The following is a 16,416-nucleotide window of genomic DNA, read 5'->3' as shown; positions in this document are numbered from 1 at the left end:
ATCAACACCCCCATGGTCTTCAGATGGAAAGGGGTGAAAGTGCCATGGATTGGTCATCAGGTCCTGTCACAAGTGGAACTGTTCAAGTATCTTGGGGTCTTGCAGGTGAGGGAAGAAAAGAGCAGGAGTTTGACAGTTGGATTTGTCGTGAAGGAGCTGAGTTGAAAAGTGAAGCTCTCCATTTACTAGTCGGTTTACGATTCCACCCTCACCTTTGGTCAAGAGCTGTGGGTAGTGACTTAAAGAATAAGATATTGGATACAAGCAGAAAAAAAGGAGTTTCCTTCGCAGGGTGTCTGGGCTCTCGCTTAAAAATGGGGGGAGAAGATCACTCATCCGGGATGGGCTCAGAGTAGAGTCGCTGCTTCTCCGCATTGAGAGGAGCCAGATGAAGTGAGTCTGGCATCTGGTCAGGATGTCGCCTGGACGGTAGAAGATGGATGGATGGATGATTATTGAAGCTGTAGTAAAAGTGACTATACATCAGCAGTTACATGTTTTCTGTGGTATGTGGGGAACATTGGCAGCTTCCGTTTCAGTTTAGTGACTATAAAAAGGTTAAAATCTCTGTCAGATGACAAAATTCAGAATCAACTTTATTTGGGAAAAAGAGGAATTTGATTCAGCAGACTATCTTTCAACTATGGTTCAGTAAATTGTATTTTTTATTCAGTAATTGAATTTAAAAAAGGGAAATGCTACCAGTGAAACTATGTCATTTTAAAGTGTAAAAAATTACAATCTTCGTGTTTTATTTCAAAACTTAATAGATGAAGACAAAAAGCTGCCTGTTTAAGGTGTCTATTAGCAACATACAATGTCAAGAAAACACTCCTCTCTAATCCCATGAGGCTCGTTGGAGTTTGTTAAAGCAGAACAATGTAACTTTTCCACCTTAATATAATATTTCCAGAGTCATTGTGATGGTACATCAACTTACAACAGGTTTAATGACAACTCTGTCATGGTCTGAGGGGTCTGTATCGCCTTCACTGGCACTATGTAACTTTGAGGAGCATGGTAGGAACCCTTCCACACTACTGGTAAAGCACTACCGCTTTTGTCCAAAGGAGCCGCCAAACTCAACAAAAGCTGAAAGTTACATTGTGCTGCTTTAATGCACCTTTTTGTCCAATCACTGAACCTCTGCCATGTGCGTAAATGCGCGCAGAGGGTCTCCATGAGGACACGATTCAGCTGCTGTGAGGACTGCAGGTCTGTACCCAAAGGTATTGAAATACAAAACTACAATAGTGTCGTAGCACGAATACAACATGTGATCACAGATGATGTTTATGTAAAAACACGTTTAAAGATACTGCAAAGACGTGGGCGTGAACAAATGAAGCGCTGTATCTTTTACGCACTGCGATGTTATTAACAATCAGAGAATCAGACATTTGTAATGAAACACAGTCCAGACTTGAGGCTACATGTTCATTTATTTATTCGTATGAGGAGGTAAAAACATGTGACGTGAAGTGTTCATTTGTGGAATTGTAATTTTCTAATGATCATCCATCCATCCATCCATCCATCCATCCATCCATCCATCCATCCATCCATCCATCCATCCATCCATCCATCCATCCATCCATCCATCCATCCATCCATCCATCCATCCATCCATCCATCCATCCATCCATCCATCCATCAACAGCTCATATGTGAAACACTGACATCTGCTGGCCATTGCTTGTTACAGCAGCCCTGCTGTGACGTTACATGTGCGCTATATACAAGTAGATCTGTAGGCGTAATGATGCGTCTGTGTGCGTGTGTGCGTATATATAAATGTAAAATCCACACATGTAAATACTCTTGAGCTAAACCCTGTTTTTGTCTATTTGTTGTGGAGTTGAAATCTTATACTGCCTCAATTGAAAATGTGAAGAACGAAAAAGCAACGTCTGAATGTTTTAAAGGAACTGCACTTTCTTTAATTTTGCACTTAAAACAATAACCTCTCTATTTTGTAACTTGTCCTCTGTTAATGTTTCAACCTGTTGTCCATGTTGACTATTGTATTTACAGGTGATGTGTTTTCTACACCTATTGTTTGTACTTACTGATTGAAAGAAGCTTGTAATGAACCTCTGGAACATTAGCCACTTTCAGTTGTTTTTTTTCCCACTTTCAAAGAACTAAATTATAAATGTGAGTAACAGCTTGGAATATTGCTCAAAACAAAGAAAATAACATTAGAATAAAATCTAATGATTGAGATTTGGGATGAAGATTGTTTCAGATCGTTTCTGCTGTTAGCAGGTGGTTGAGTAGGGAAAGGTGGCCGACATAATTGTTCATTGAAAGCTGTTTAAAAGCTTTTTAGATGTAATTTTATAGCATTTGTGTTAATTGGTAAGAATTTTCAAGCAAAGTGTACACAAAAATACCTTTGTTTTGCTCTCTAATGTAACATTCTATTATCACTTTTATGCAGTTTAAGGGATACAATGATTTGTTAAAAACTGTTTTAACCAGGGTAACTTTTTTTTAATAAACTGGAAGACAGTATAAATTTTTTTTTAAAATTTATTTTCAGCTTTAATTTTTGTGCATTTAAGATATGGAGCAGATCATAACATACATACGAAAAGAAAACAATGTTTTCATTTATCTTCTTTATTAGACAGCACATCGACTAATGCATAGTTTTATTCAGCAAACAAACATAAAAAGTGAGACTGTTTTTGTTATAGTGTTGACAGTTCATGTCATTATTTTTTTAGCAGTATATGTCTATAAAATATCGTAACAGGTGGAAATTCAAACGACTTTCTTAGGGTAAGAAAGGTGTTATTGTTAATGTCATGGATAGTAGATGTCTGCTTTTTTTTCAACTATTTATGAACTTGGTGGTGGTGTTGGACTACATACACCTGCCATGAAAAATAATAAAAACAAATTATTAAGCGATGAATATATGTAACCGGTGGGGTCTGTAGTGGTGTGCGTTGTGTTTAAAACAGACGGGACTCAGACCAGCAGGACTCTTTTGGAGGCGATCTCCATTTATTTCCTGACAATGAAATAAAGTAACAAATTCCTCCGGTTAACATATGTGGTGAGTTGAGCCCTTCTCCCATTGACATCAGTAACAAAAGGGCCGACATTAAGACAGAAACGTACCTGACAATGAAATAAAACAACATTTCCTCCATTCAACATATGCATCGAGTTGAGCCCCTACACAGATAATAAGGAATATTAACATGCTACACAGGAAACCCAAACCGTGGTCTATCAGAGACTTCACATCACTCACCTCTCCCATTGACATCAGTAACAAAAGGGGAAAGGTAAAGGCGGGAGAAATCATTTATACAGGTGGGGGACTCACAGAAATGTCCGTGGGGGAAAAACAAACTAAAACACAAAGGTTCCACATAATTCTGGAGGTTTGACATGTCAAGTATACTAAATTAACAGATTTTGGTGATTATAAACTAAAAAATAAATGCATATACACAAATGGAAAATTGACTCTGTTACATATATCGAAACTCAATTACTGAAAATAGTAAAGCATCCTTCTTATTCTTCTTCTTGGAGTCAAACATAAGTGTTAGTTGCCGTTGTATTTGTGTTGCTGGAGATGGTGGAGCGGCTGCTGGGTATGCTCCTACCGGAGGACCTTGAATTTTTGCTCCCACTGATCTCTGAAGGAGCCGAAGACATTAAACTCGTCTTTGGTGGAACATATGTATAGTCGGGGTATTGGTAGGCAGGGTATGTCTCTGGGCTGTGAAGGTTCAGTTCAAGAAAACCACGGTTAGTTTTTTTATTGAGTTTTTACTGAATATGAAGAAGGGTATGTTTTATTAAGAGAAATATGAGTAGCTGTCCTGTACCTCGAGCTGCACGCTTCCCTCCCTGCTAAGATGCTGCAAACGAGGCCTCCAGCAACCAGCAAGGTGGAACCTCCCCAGCCAATGAAGACACCAACGCCTATTTCAAATCTGGTAATAAAGTCAATAAAAATTGATGTGTAGTCCTTACAATACAAACAAATACAATTTATAAAACACTTTTACTGTACGTCTTATGCATTGTACATACTTCTGTTCCACATATGCAGAATCTTGAAACTCTGCTCTAATCTTGTTTCCATAATAGGAGAAAGCCACCATGGAAGACATCCCTGAAGCAACACACGCAGTTTTGATTAAAGATCAGCGTAAAGCAATGCGACATCTTTCAAACAACTCCTAATGTTACCTCCTATGAGGTAGTTCATCCCTCCAGCGAAGGTTATCTTTGCGTTAGTGATCTCTGACCCCCCGATCTTAGTGCACTTCATTCCCACTAAGATCAGAATTGATCCAAAAAAAGCCAGGATGATACAGATGATGATGAGAGCTCGGCACATGTGTATATCCCCTGTTCAGGAGCAGTAAAAACAGTAATGAGCACCAACATACATATTCAGATTCAGGTAGGAATTCTATATCTCATAAAAAGACTCATACTGTCATCCATTTTACTTACAATTCAGAGCAAGCAACGATGGGATTCCCTTGCAGTCGGATACTCCTGTCGAATCCGATATACAGTCCTTCCACAGGTTTGAGAAATAGTTGGACGTTGTCAGGACTATGCTGCCAACTTCAGACCACGTCCAGATCTCGGTTGGCATCGTAGAGCAGACGAGGATCCATCCAGTGACGCAGACCACAAAGCAGCCGATCTCCATGTACATCACCGCAGTCCTGTAACCCATCCTGGCTGTGATGCTCAGCCACCAGCGGTAGAAATAAGCCTTTCAAGCTTCGTAAACCGTGGAACATCTGCGCTCCCAGTGCTTCCTGCTCAGCTGCTGCACCCGGCGGGAGGAAACACTAGTTCAGGCACACACAAGCACATCTCAGTTTGTGTACACCATGGCATGTTTTGCCTCTGACTACATTTCCAGTGTTTTGTAAAGATCACTGTTTGCTGTTGAAACTCAGGGACCGTCTAGAGCAGACTCTTAGGTAATGTTCAGTTCTTCCTCGTCACTATATTATGCCACAGTCGAAGGTGGTGTGGCAACTTGTGTGGTGAATGATCTAAAACGTCAGACAGAAATGCATAAAACGTTTATTTAGGCTCACACGGCTGAGAATGAATGAGTACCGGTGCTACATGGCATGTATTCTGGAATAATAACAATGATAGATACAGTATATTAACTGAGCAAAGCAATGCACACAAATCTTTTTTATTATATACTAATTTCATTATTATTCTAGGCTTTGTGATGACATTCTTAAATGTAAAACGTACTCATTAAATTACAGCAATAAAAATAGTTAGTTAGTTAGTTAATATTTATTTTGGTCAATCACAAACATAAAAAATCCAACAAGATAACGCAGGTTTTTCCCTGGTCAACATTGTGATTATATAATCAATATAATAATAGTCAATAGTATTTTATGATCAATTGTGTCAAATGCTTTTTTAAGGTCAATGAAGACCCCCACAGTGTATTTTTTATTATCTATTGCTTTAGAGATGTTTTCTACCATCTGTTGGTTCTGAATCCATATTGGTTGTTACTTAGTAATTGGTGTTTTTCAATAAAGCTATCAAGTCTTGCTACAAAAAGTTTTTCTAGAATTTTGGAGAATTGAGATAAGAGTGATACCGGTCTATAGTTTGTGTATAGTTTATAAGTATAAGTCAGTAGGTCTATTTTATCGTGTAAATTGAAAAAGAAAAGTACAGCATCTATTATTTTTTCAGTATAAGCTTCACTATTGATCAGGTTTAAAGATCCTGTCTGATTGGTGTTCAAGTATGATCACTTTCCAAAAGGAAGCTGTGTAAAATGTAAATTAAGAAAAAAGAGAGTGCAAAGATGTGCACATTTTTTAAATCTTATATTAAATTGAAAACAGTTGAAAGAAATCAAAAATGTCTATGGTTATTGATTGATTGATTGATTGATTGATTGATTGATTAATTGATTGATTGATTGGTAGCAGCTGGTTTATGCTAATCAAATGTACTTGATTAACCGATCACCAGTGACTATTAAAACCCCTATAAAAGTTCTGGCCATTTTCTGGTTTGGAGCATTTTGGTGTGTTAACACAATGCCACAGAGGAAAGACATCATCAGTGATCCTAGAGAGGGAACTGTTGCTGGCCATCAATGCAGGGAGGGTTCTAAATGAATTCTAAAACAATTCAGAGTCAGTCAATTTACACTATTGAAAAGATTATTTACAACTGGAAAACATTCAAGATAACTTTCCCAGAAGTAGACATCAAAGCAAATTCACATAAAGGTAAAAATACTCAGAGAAATTGTAAAAACCCAGAGCTACATCTCTTCAGGACTCAGTTTGTATGTTAAAAGCTAAACTTCATCAGAGTACAACAAGAAAAAGCCTGAACTTTCTTATTCTTTTCTTCAGGAAAGTTTCCAGGGAGACATCAAGCAATATAGTGTCAACTTCATAATGCAGTGACTTGCAAGGAGACATTGACACTAAAAGGTATAAGCTCTGTCCTCGAAGAGAAGTGAGAAAGGGAAACACAGTTACAGTTGTTGAGCCTTTATTATAAAACTTCAAAAGACTGTGGACCAGTCCAGCTATTGCACGTTCTGACCTGAGATCAAGGGCTTAAAGGTCATACCTCAATATCAGTTTGAAATCATTAATTGGTATGACATTCTTACCAGTATTAACTCACAAACTAGTGGCCTTCAAACACTTTCACAGAGGATTCATGTATCAAATCATGTTACAAAACTATTGTCAAGTGAGATGCTGTTAACATCAGACTCAAAATGAGCATCTATTTTTTTCAAAAACAATGACATTTCATGGTTTAACATTGAATATGCTGCAGAATCAGGGCACTCTGTTATTTTTCATAACTTTGCATGTGCATGGAAGCGTTTGATGCTACACAAACGCATCTCTTTGTGACAGTTTCGTCGGTGTTGTTTGGGAGAGTCTGGAGATCTTGCTGCTTGACTGTCCCGAGCCGACAGAAGTTCTGTACAGCCTGGAAGCATCGTAGTATCCGGTGTACAGGGTTCTTCCTCTGGAGGCGGGGGCCATGTACGTGGGGCCGCCAACGCCGTAGACTTGGACCACTTTCCTTCAAGATAAAACATCGGTAAAATTGATAGTGTTAGACGACGTCATCGGGCACAGAACAGAGATCTGTGAGGAGGGATTTAGATACCTCTCAGGGAGGATTACTCTGTAGACTGTCACAGCATAAAGTACGGCCCCAAACATGATGAAAAAGCATCCAACCAGTCCCAGGAATATGGGAGGTCCTAAGTCATATCTGGAAGAAGCGTTCCAAGAAAGAAATACGTTTTAAATACTGAAAAAAATGCTTTGATTGACATTTTTGAAGGACTTGCAGAATAAAAACCAAACTATACCGTAATTCTCCAGGAGGTAACCTGTCAGTAAAGGCTTTTCTGGCAATCCTGTTGATGTATAAGCAATAAGCAGCAATATCTGACACACCTGTATGGAGAGGTTTTGTTGAAACCGTTGAATAAATGAGGGCAAAACATTTCTGACATATGCAGAGTAAAAACAGTCCTCGTACTCAGAACTCACCACCGGCTAAATGAAACACCGATCCTGCAAAAACCACTTTGTCTTTGGTTTTTTCGGCTCCACCGATGTAGGTACACTCCATCCCGATGAAGCAACACACCACGGCGAAGAATCCAAGAGTTAAACCACACATTAGTAATCCTCTTACTGCCTGGACGTAATCTGGGAGAAACAGAAAGAATGACCAAATATATTTGCATAGATTAGATTAGATTAGATTAGATACATTAGATTAGATTAGATAACATAGGATAAGATAACATAAGATTAGATAAGGTTAGATAAGATGAGATAAGATAAGATTGATAGATAGACCTGTGTTTAAGTCTTTCTTAGATTTGCACTCACAGCTGACGCTCCAGAGGACCGGGAAGTCTCGGCAGTTGGTGACGGCTGTGGAGTCGGTGAAGCAGTCCTTCCACAGGTTGGACCAGTACCAGGCCACCTTGATGATGAAAGAACCCCCCTGTCCTCCTAACTGGGAGATCCTCCAATAGTCCATCGCCATGGTGCACAGCACGAACAGCCACCCCAGCGACGAGATCAAGAAGCCAAATATTTGGATCAAACGTTTCCTCATTGCCGAAATCAAGAAGTCCGCTACTTGAGGATCTAAAAACGAATGCAGGCGATTCCCAACTTCTATGAGGCGGAAAGCAGAACTCTGCAGAGTCTCCTGTTTCACGTGAGAGTGGATGAAGGCTCTGCAGCACTGTGTCATATGTTTACAGTAAACCTTCAACAGTATGCCTCCTACTTTGGGTATTTATCATCATCTCTAGTTACATTTTTAGGTAATAATAATCAGTAGAAATACATTATATAGTAGTTAAGTATTTATCATATAATGCTTTATATTCAAGTCAGTGAGGACAAAAATTATGACTCTTTTTTTTAAGACAAAAGCAAAACTTGGGCCACCTGATGACGGAACATTGAGGAGGAAATAAAAATCATCTTCGGACTCAAAAATCAGCATCAGCTGCGGTTGAACAGTCTTTCTTTTAATGTTATCATGTAAGCGACGGAAGATCTCCTGCATTCACGTCACATCATTAACACATTTTTTTAAACCCTCTTCGGGTTTGCACATTACAAGAACAAAACAAAACAAAAGTTAATGGTTATGTCATGTTGAACAAGATAAAATGGACACAGTTTTAAATATTGCCATTACAAATTAACAACAAGAAGAGGTCACACGCAGTTAAAAATACAACCAAGAAAACCAATGTTTTACAAAATACATGATGATATTTAGGTACATAAGATAGAAACTCACCTTATTATGATCTAAATATAACATGATCTGAATATTTGAATAAAGACAAACAGATGTTTTGCTGTTTAAATCTTTGAACAGTGAATGTAAAGTAGAACTACTAAGATATGACTCGTAGACGGTAAACTGTTTTGGAAAACTTTGAATTCAGAATCCCTGCAACAGCCTAATTCTCCGTGAACTACAAATCAATATCAGTAATCCTGCTTTTGGCAGAGAGAAACCGTCAGTGGTTTTCTGTTATGTTGCCGTATTATGCGACTTTAGAAGACGCTTTGACTGGATGTAATTTATTGCACGTTCACATTTTTCACACATATGCATTCTTATCAAAATAGTGAGTCCTGGATGAGCTGTAGGCTGCAGGCGGCCTCTCGTTTGCAGACTGCGCCTGCCCTCTTGCGTAGGAGGATATATGAGAGCGTGAGGCCGCTCCCTTGTAGACAGTTTTTACCTGTTTGGGGCTGGAAATAGAAAGAGCACAGGTTGAAGGCTCACAAACCCAATTAACACTGTAAGTTCACCTGTAAAATAAGATGAAGCATTACGTGAAACGAGAATATGTTGTTAACCTTTTACAACAATAATTTGCAATTGAGAAGCAGAAGATGACGCCTCCCAGAATGCAGAAGACAGAACCCGCCCAGCCGATGAAGAGAGCAGCTCCCAGCTCATACCTGGATACAAAATACCATGTTAGGATAAGGCGTCTGCACAAGTTCAGGCACTAAATATGTTCAAGTACTAAATACTCCGCACTTTTGCGCCACAAACATTGGGTCAAAAAACTCTGACGTTATCCGATGTGCGTAGATGGAGCACCCAGAAAGCGAGCAGAGACCTGGAGTAAAAACAAGGACAAGCATGATTAAAAGGTCATTGAGAATAATGCTGCGACTCAGAGAGGTGATCTGGACTTACCGCTGATGATGAAAACTACGCCAGCGGAGCAGGCGATCTTGGCCTTGCTTTGGTCACTCCCTCCAATTTTGGTGCATTTCATCCCCACAAGTGCAAGCACCGAACCCAAAAACCCAAAGCATATAGCTGCAATCATCAGTGCCCTGCAAGCTTGGATGTAACCTGCAAACATCAAACATCAAATCTACTGTGTTGCAACTGAAAGAGCTTTATCTTTTGTTTCCCATCTGCACACCATGGGGTCAACAATTTGTTGACCTTCTGACCAATTTACTCTTAAAGCAAGTCATACAATTTGTCACAAATGATTGGTACTGCTCTCAGGCTCCTGGTGACATTTTGGGGGCTGTGGTGGCATGACATATAGTAGACAAATGAGGGTTTGAGGCAAATATTACCTTGGACATTAACACCTGAAACTAGTCACCCATGGTGAAAAGAGCCCGAGGCTCCCAGTAAATCTAAAGCGCTGAGAACAAAGGCTAAACATTGACACATGTGGAAGTAAATGAGTCTTTTCCTGGAAACGTTTAGGCTTTACATTATACATTAGGCTTAGAATATTTATCAGTCCGAGTTAGTGATGAACGTAAAATTGAATTTTCACGCAAAATAAAACGACAATCGTCAGCTCGGGAAGGATAAATCTATACAGAGAACAAGGCTAAGCAGTTATTTCCTCTTTAAATATTAAAATCTAGGCTAAAAACTCATATTTAAGATGGCCTTTAACACCAAGTAGTGGGATGAAACTGTCATCTTATTCGATATTGTTGTATTTTATTGTTTTTGATTGTTCTTATTCATCCTCCTTTTTATCTATTACTTGCTGTAAAGCACTTTGGCACACGAAAAAAGGCTGTTGTAAAGTGTTATATTAATAAATAAATAAAGTACATTACATTACATTACATTAAAGATCCTAGTGAATTGAGGATTAAACACAGACACGCAAACAAAAAGCAAGCGAGCATGTCTGAACGAAAACCATGAACAGGTCAAGCCTGAGTCGCAGCCTTAGAGAAGTATTCTCTGACAAGAGTGAAAAGGAGCTGACCATCCAGCGCCAGCATGGAGGGAAAGTCCTTGCAGTTGGAGACTCCCGTTGAATCAGTGACACAGGCTTTCCACAAATTGGACCAGTAGGTCGCCGTAGTGATGACCGTTCCATCCAGAGAAGACACCTTCCAGTAATCCGTCGGCAAAGTAGATGACACCAGAACCCACCCCGAGATGGATAGAATAAAGGCCAGAATCTCCTGAACCATGCCGCTCATGCTCCACACCACTGCTCCTCACCACTGAGGCCCGTAATTAAACTGGTTGGAGCGGAAACTGATTAACGGTTCCCAGGCTGGTAAGACTTGTTTAAAAATGTAGCTCTGCACGGGTAGGTTCAATGGATAGGCTGCGATCGATAGTTAATGTGTTGTGGACAGTTATAATATGTGGGGAGGAGTCTGGCACCGAGTGGTCCATGATAAGGTTTTCCTAACTCGTCACATAGTGCACGTCATTGTGACTCATAATCGTAGTGATGAAAGTTCTGGGTGATGATGTCACTTGAGAGGGTGAAAGTTCAAGCTCAGCATCTATCTGGATGAGTAGTTGTGTGTTCATTTCATGCACATTGTATGTACAGTATAAGTGAACTATTTTTAAACAGAAGTAACCTATTGGAAAAAATGAAACATGCTACTTATTCCACGTTATTAATGTGTGAACCTTGAAGAAGTTAATATGGTTGGTTGTTTAACCACCTATCTCCAAGGTTAGTTAAACTAACACTGCATTTTGCAATATTTGAAAAAAAATACTTCTAAAATGACCACAATTTTAGAAGGTCACACGTTTATCCGTGCATGCCCATTTAAATTCCTTCTGTGAGAGTATGTTTCCCGTTTTCTGATCAATAAAAAGTCTCATTGTATTATTATGACTCAACTTTCAGTGATCTTTAGGGTTTTTTCAACTAACCTGAAGACATCCGAGAAATTATAAATGTAATCTTCTGCCTGCACATAAGAGTTATGTTTAATACACAACATTCATTTCCTCTTGAACTCAAACTCAGGATTTAGATTACTTATTATCAGCATGTCACTCACCCTGATCTGCAACCAGACTGGAGAAATGCTCTCCCATGTGATGAATGAAGAACACGGTTAAAATAAGCAGATAAACAGATAGATGGATATAAACAACAAACAATATGACACCCAGAACAGCATTGGTCTCTCTTTCAAGATCTGAATTAGAGCTCCATCTGGTGGTTTTACACTGCTGATAAAGTTTCTGCTGTGACGAAGGAGAAAGAGGTCAATCTACCACCCAGCTGTTTCAGGGCAGTCCTTCACTATTTGTGATCTTTGTTTGAGTCAAAGTCTCATGGGCTGTTCATTTGCCCATGATCCATCCCACCTATCAGTCTTGGAAACTAATCTCAATAACAAACCAACCAATGGGCAAATGACTTCTTTCACTCATGCAAACACAGAATCAGTGTCCAGTTAGTGATCTAAAACCTGGGTCTAAGATCGGAAACCACAGGCGACCTGGATTACCCACAAGGAGGTTCAAACTCAGTCTTTAGCCGGCTAATTCAGAAGGTTTTTCTTTGTGTAATTTTGTGTACTTTAAGCGAAACAGTGCTCATACTGCATGGATTTATGATGCTAATGAAATCAAAATATGTTGCATATAGCAGTTTAGATTTGACACAGTTTCACTGAATTAATTCAAACCTAAATTTTTTTTTCAATGTAAGTTCAGAGAGCATTTTAAAGATCAGAGTAGCATTTGATGGCAAGTGAAGTATTGTGGGAATTTTGTGAAAAATGAGCAGATTCTTGAAACAGATATCTTGTAGTCAATGAAACTAAAATAAAATATGTTTTAAGACGCTGATCAAAAGTATTTTGCAAAATTCACCCCTGCACTACTTCAACAGACACAAACTGATTTTTTACACAAAAGGTTTCTGAACACCAGGTTACTGGAAATGCAATAGAGAGTAAAAACAATTAAATATTTTTGAACAACATCCGTGTAACTGCAGCACTGTCAACATCTTAGTTTGCTTTGCCGTCACCCAGACCCCGCAGGAACACCAACAGCCGTACATCTTTAACAAAAGATCATTTGCCACAATTTAACACACCATCAATAAGCTGCAACACCGATTCATATCATGCAACGCTTCAATTATTTACCGCCTCATATTTCTTTTGATGCACATTTGAAATTTGTCAATAACAAACATGCAGTTTTAGTTACTTTCACAGTTTTTCTGTTACATTTTACAGCAAAATATGTATCAATAATAAAACCAGCCCAATAACGCAATCCACAAAATGCCCAAGAGCAGGAATTTCTAAAACGAGAACACGCTAAGTCCCGTCCTACTTGGGAAACACTTGAAAGGCTGATCATTTAAAGACACTGATGTACAAAATGATTCACCATCAAATAGCCTCCAGCCACTGGAGTATTATCACTCTCCGTTGTTGTCATTTAAGGGACAAAAATAGTTTCTCTTGGCAGCAGTTTGTCAACAGTTTTGGACCTGACATATTTCGTTTTGTGGTGACAGATCAGAGGCTATGAAGTATTACCCATTTGGAACATTTACACTCACATACCCCATCTGTCACCCACTACGTGGGATTGCCAACTTAATTAATACATATTTAATAAGTGCGTCACGAAGACCGCCGTGACACAGATTCAGTGAGTAGCAGCAGCAGCAGCGGTGATGCGGTGACCCTCTAATCTTACCTGCCAGCTGTAAGATAGTGTGATGCGGTCTGCAGTGCAGCGCTCCAATGGCATTTCCAGCACAGTTGTTCCACAGACCCTGGAGCACCCAGGTCGCTGTGATGACTGAGGATGCTCGGCTGGTGGCCCTCCATTCATTGGACACCGTGGCGGCGATAGTGGCACCCAGCCCGGCCACACCGCAGAGAAAAGCCAGAATCTGCATGCCTGACATTTGATGGCTACAGATATGTTTACGGTATTTTGGCAAATTCGAGAAATAAGAAGAAGTAGAATGTCCTCAGGCAACTAAATTACACAGGGGGACATGTGTTTCACTGAGATGATTAACAGACAAGACATGTTGCCTGCATATCTACAGGAATGGACACGGGTGTCTCAAAGCGAGCAAAGGAAGCACGCAGTGGCGGTTAGACATTAAATTTGCAAAGGGTAACTGTGAGAGTGTACCGTCCGTGTGCTTGTGTTTTGGGCTAAAAATATTGCCAGGTATCCTATTAACATAAAAAAAAATAAAAGAGTAATCATTAAACCTAAAAACAGGTGACAAAGTCCAGTTACTGGTTCATCCATCTCGGCACACATTATTCTGCAACTGAGAGAGTAATGATTACCATTTCATACGTGAACACGTATATGTCATTTTTCATACGTTTCTAAAACAGACCATGAAGACAAACATGACTTATAGTTCTAATGATTTCTTAATTGACAAGCGGTTTAAAATGAAATGATCTAAGTCCTAAGTGTGGGTGAATATGTAGTAATGACAGTATAATGTATATGTCACGCTGCAGTTGAGTAGGACCCAGAGGCAGGAGAGACGAGGAGGAAGAAGCTCCGGAAAACGTGATTTATTTACTCAAAAAGCAAAAACAAAAAAAACACTGCTGAGCAGGATTGCAAAAACACAAGAGTTTAAACAAGAAAAATCCCCCAAAAACCTGACATGACACGTGGAGGTAAGAAACAGTACGGACCGGCAGGGAACAAAGGAGAGACAAGACAAGATCTATACAGAAGGCTTGAGGAGACACAGGGGCACATGACCAGGGCAGATGGGAACAAAGGAAGTCAAGACGTAACAGAAACACAAGGACACTGGGTTTCAAAATAAAACAGGAACCTAAATACTGAAACTGTGAAAAAAACAAAACAAATCGGGACAGTATAATTTGATTCAAGCAATAAACTATACTCTCAGCAACATTTTTGAAATATTTGAAACTATGAAAGAAATAACATTGGTGATAAAAGTAAACGTCTACTTTCCTTAAAGGGGACATATTATGGCATTTAATGTATATTTTAAAAAGGCCTTGAATGTCTTAAAAACAATCTAAAGCTTGTTTTTTCTACATAAATCAGAAATTCAGCCTGTGGGCCATGTCTTTAGTTTTACCGCTTCTAAAGCCTTTTTCAGTGATTCATTTCAGGGGAGGGGAGGCTGTTATAATGAGGCTCTGTGCTGATTGGCTGCTTGAATGACATGTAGCAGGGGAGGGAACAAAGCGTCGCTCCGGGGAGAAGAGCAGCGGCTGCGTAGCAAAGTATGTCATACACCCTGAGGAAGGCGCAAGCCGACACGCGTTGGTGTCTTTTTAGTATGTAACCCAAGTCAAATAAAGGTTTTTTAATTTTTTCAAGCCACCAGAGTGCCTGCATTTTTTCCTTTTGATATAAATAACATTGCTGGCTCAAGGAACGACCGTGCATTTCTTCTGAATGTGTCGTTGAACAGCTTCAGGTGCATTGCTTGGAAAATCTGAAACCATAAAGAGAAGAAAAATGTATTACGGTACTAATAGAGCCGCCGGCGCCCGGACCCCCGAGTCGGAACTCTGGGCTCGGGGCTCCGCCGGAGCCACCGGGTTTGGAGATCCGAGCTCCTCGACGGTCCGGTCCATGAGCAGCTCCGGCAGCAGGTCCGGTGCTCCGGAGCTATGGAAATCTGCTCCCGTCGTTACGTAACGACGGGAGCAGATTCAGAACGGCTCAAAAAAGTCACGTGACACTGGGGGATTCTGCCGGGCGGGGGTACAGACCTTGCAGAAATTCATGGGATTTCATCTTTCCTGTGTTGGCAGGGTGAGGGGAGACCACCACTTTATATATGTTAAAACAAGAAAAAACGTGTTTTTCATAATAGGTCCCCTTTAACTGTAATTTATAGATTTGAATTATTCAATTATTCAAAGCAACAAACAGTCTAAGACATTAGATGATCTACAATCAGGCCATTGTTCACCTTATGTATTTTTTTCATTATAATTTATTAGTCAACAGGTAAGGACATATATATTGGTTATCTATGGATTAGAACATGTGTAGAATCTGCACTAATGACCTGTACCCCACTAGGATCTTTCACCAGTTGTCAGCTGGATAGGTTGAGCAGCTCCTAATGATCCTGAATAGGGCTGAAGTATATTTGATCTCATGATATAGATGGCATCAATGTTAAATTTGATCATCTTTAAAAACATCACCGTAGCACGGCGAGTGCTACGGGGCCCAACTGACAGGACAGAGAGGACACGGGGTTTTCGTGCAGAACTCTTTATTCACCAGAAACTTCCAAACACCCACACACATGCACAAGCACTTTCAGCCAGCCGACCCCTTGCTGCTGTGCAGCCACTTCTTATGAAGGCAGGCAGGGTGGAGAGGTTGATTGGGAACACCTGTTCCCAATCACCTGAGTGGCTGCACCTCCACCCTGCCACAGTCACTTAGCCTTTCGAAGCTCATTTTTAAATGTATGCAAGTGAAACTACAAACATTCCTGCACAGACCATCAGGATTTTTAATGTAAAAACATCCTTTAACTCTAATAGAAAATGTGATTTATTGAAC

General features: G+C 39.8%; 3 protein-coding genes across 3 annotated transcripts; all 3 read right to left on the bottom strand.

The window, feature by feature from the left end:
- Window positions 1-2,993: 2,993 nt before the first annotated feature.
- Window positions 2,994-4,868, bottom strand: LOC133445906 (claudin-10-like). The gene is made up of 5 exons (XM_061723433.1): window positions 4,492-4,868; window positions 4,222-4,383; window positions 4,063-4,144; window positions 3,855-3,962; window positions 2,994-3,745 (listed from the first exon to the last, which is right to left on the bottom strand). Exons 1-5 carry the CDS (start codon window positions 4,721-4,723, stop codon window positions 3,556-3,558), a joined length of 774 nt encoding a protein of 257 aa, XP_061579417.1. The 5' UTR covers window positions 4,724-4,868; the 3' UTR covers window positions 2,994-3,555.
- Window positions 4,869-6,716: 1,848 nt separating this feature from the next.
- On the bottom strand, window positions 6,717-8,256 carry cldn10l2 (claudin 10-like 2). The gene is made up of 5 exons (XM_061723432.1): window positions 7,929-8,256; window positions 7,581-7,742; window positions 7,397-7,484; window positions 7,189-7,296; window positions 6,717-7,101 (listed from the first exon to the last, which is right to left on the bottom strand). The coding sequence occupies exons 1-5, from the start codon at window positions 8,158-8,160 to the stop codon at window positions 6,903-6,905; spliced, it is 789 nt and encodes a 262-aa protein (XP_061579416.1). The 5' UTR covers window positions 8,161-8,256; the 3' UTR covers window positions 6,717-6,902.
- A 364-nt stretch (window positions 8,257-8,620) lies between these two features.
- On the bottom strand, window positions 8,621-13,774 carry LOC133445907 (claudin-10-like). Its single transcript, XM_061723434.1, has 5 exons — window positions 13,561-13,774; window positions 9,784-9,945; window positions 9,622-9,703; window positions 9,435-9,539; window positions 8,621-9,326 (listed from the first exon to the last, which is right to left on the bottom strand). The coding sequence occupies exons 1-5, from the start codon at window positions 13,772-13,774 to the stop codon at window positions 9,173-9,175; spliced, it is 717 nt and encodes a 238-aa protein (XP_061579418.1). The 3' UTR covers window positions 8,621-9,172.
- Window positions 13,775-16,416: the final 2,642 nt, after the last annotated feature.

Source organism: Cololabis saira, chromosome 6 (genome assembly GCF_033807715.1).
Source record: "Cololabis saira isolate AMF1-May2022 chromosome 6, fColSai1.1, whole genome shotgun sequence".
Lineage (NCBI taxonomy): Eukaryota > Metazoa > Chordata > Actinopteri > Beloniformes > Belonidae > Cololabis > Cololabis saira.
Note: the sequence above shows the minus strand (reverse complement) of the source record. Positions and strands in the feature narration are given on the sequence as shown.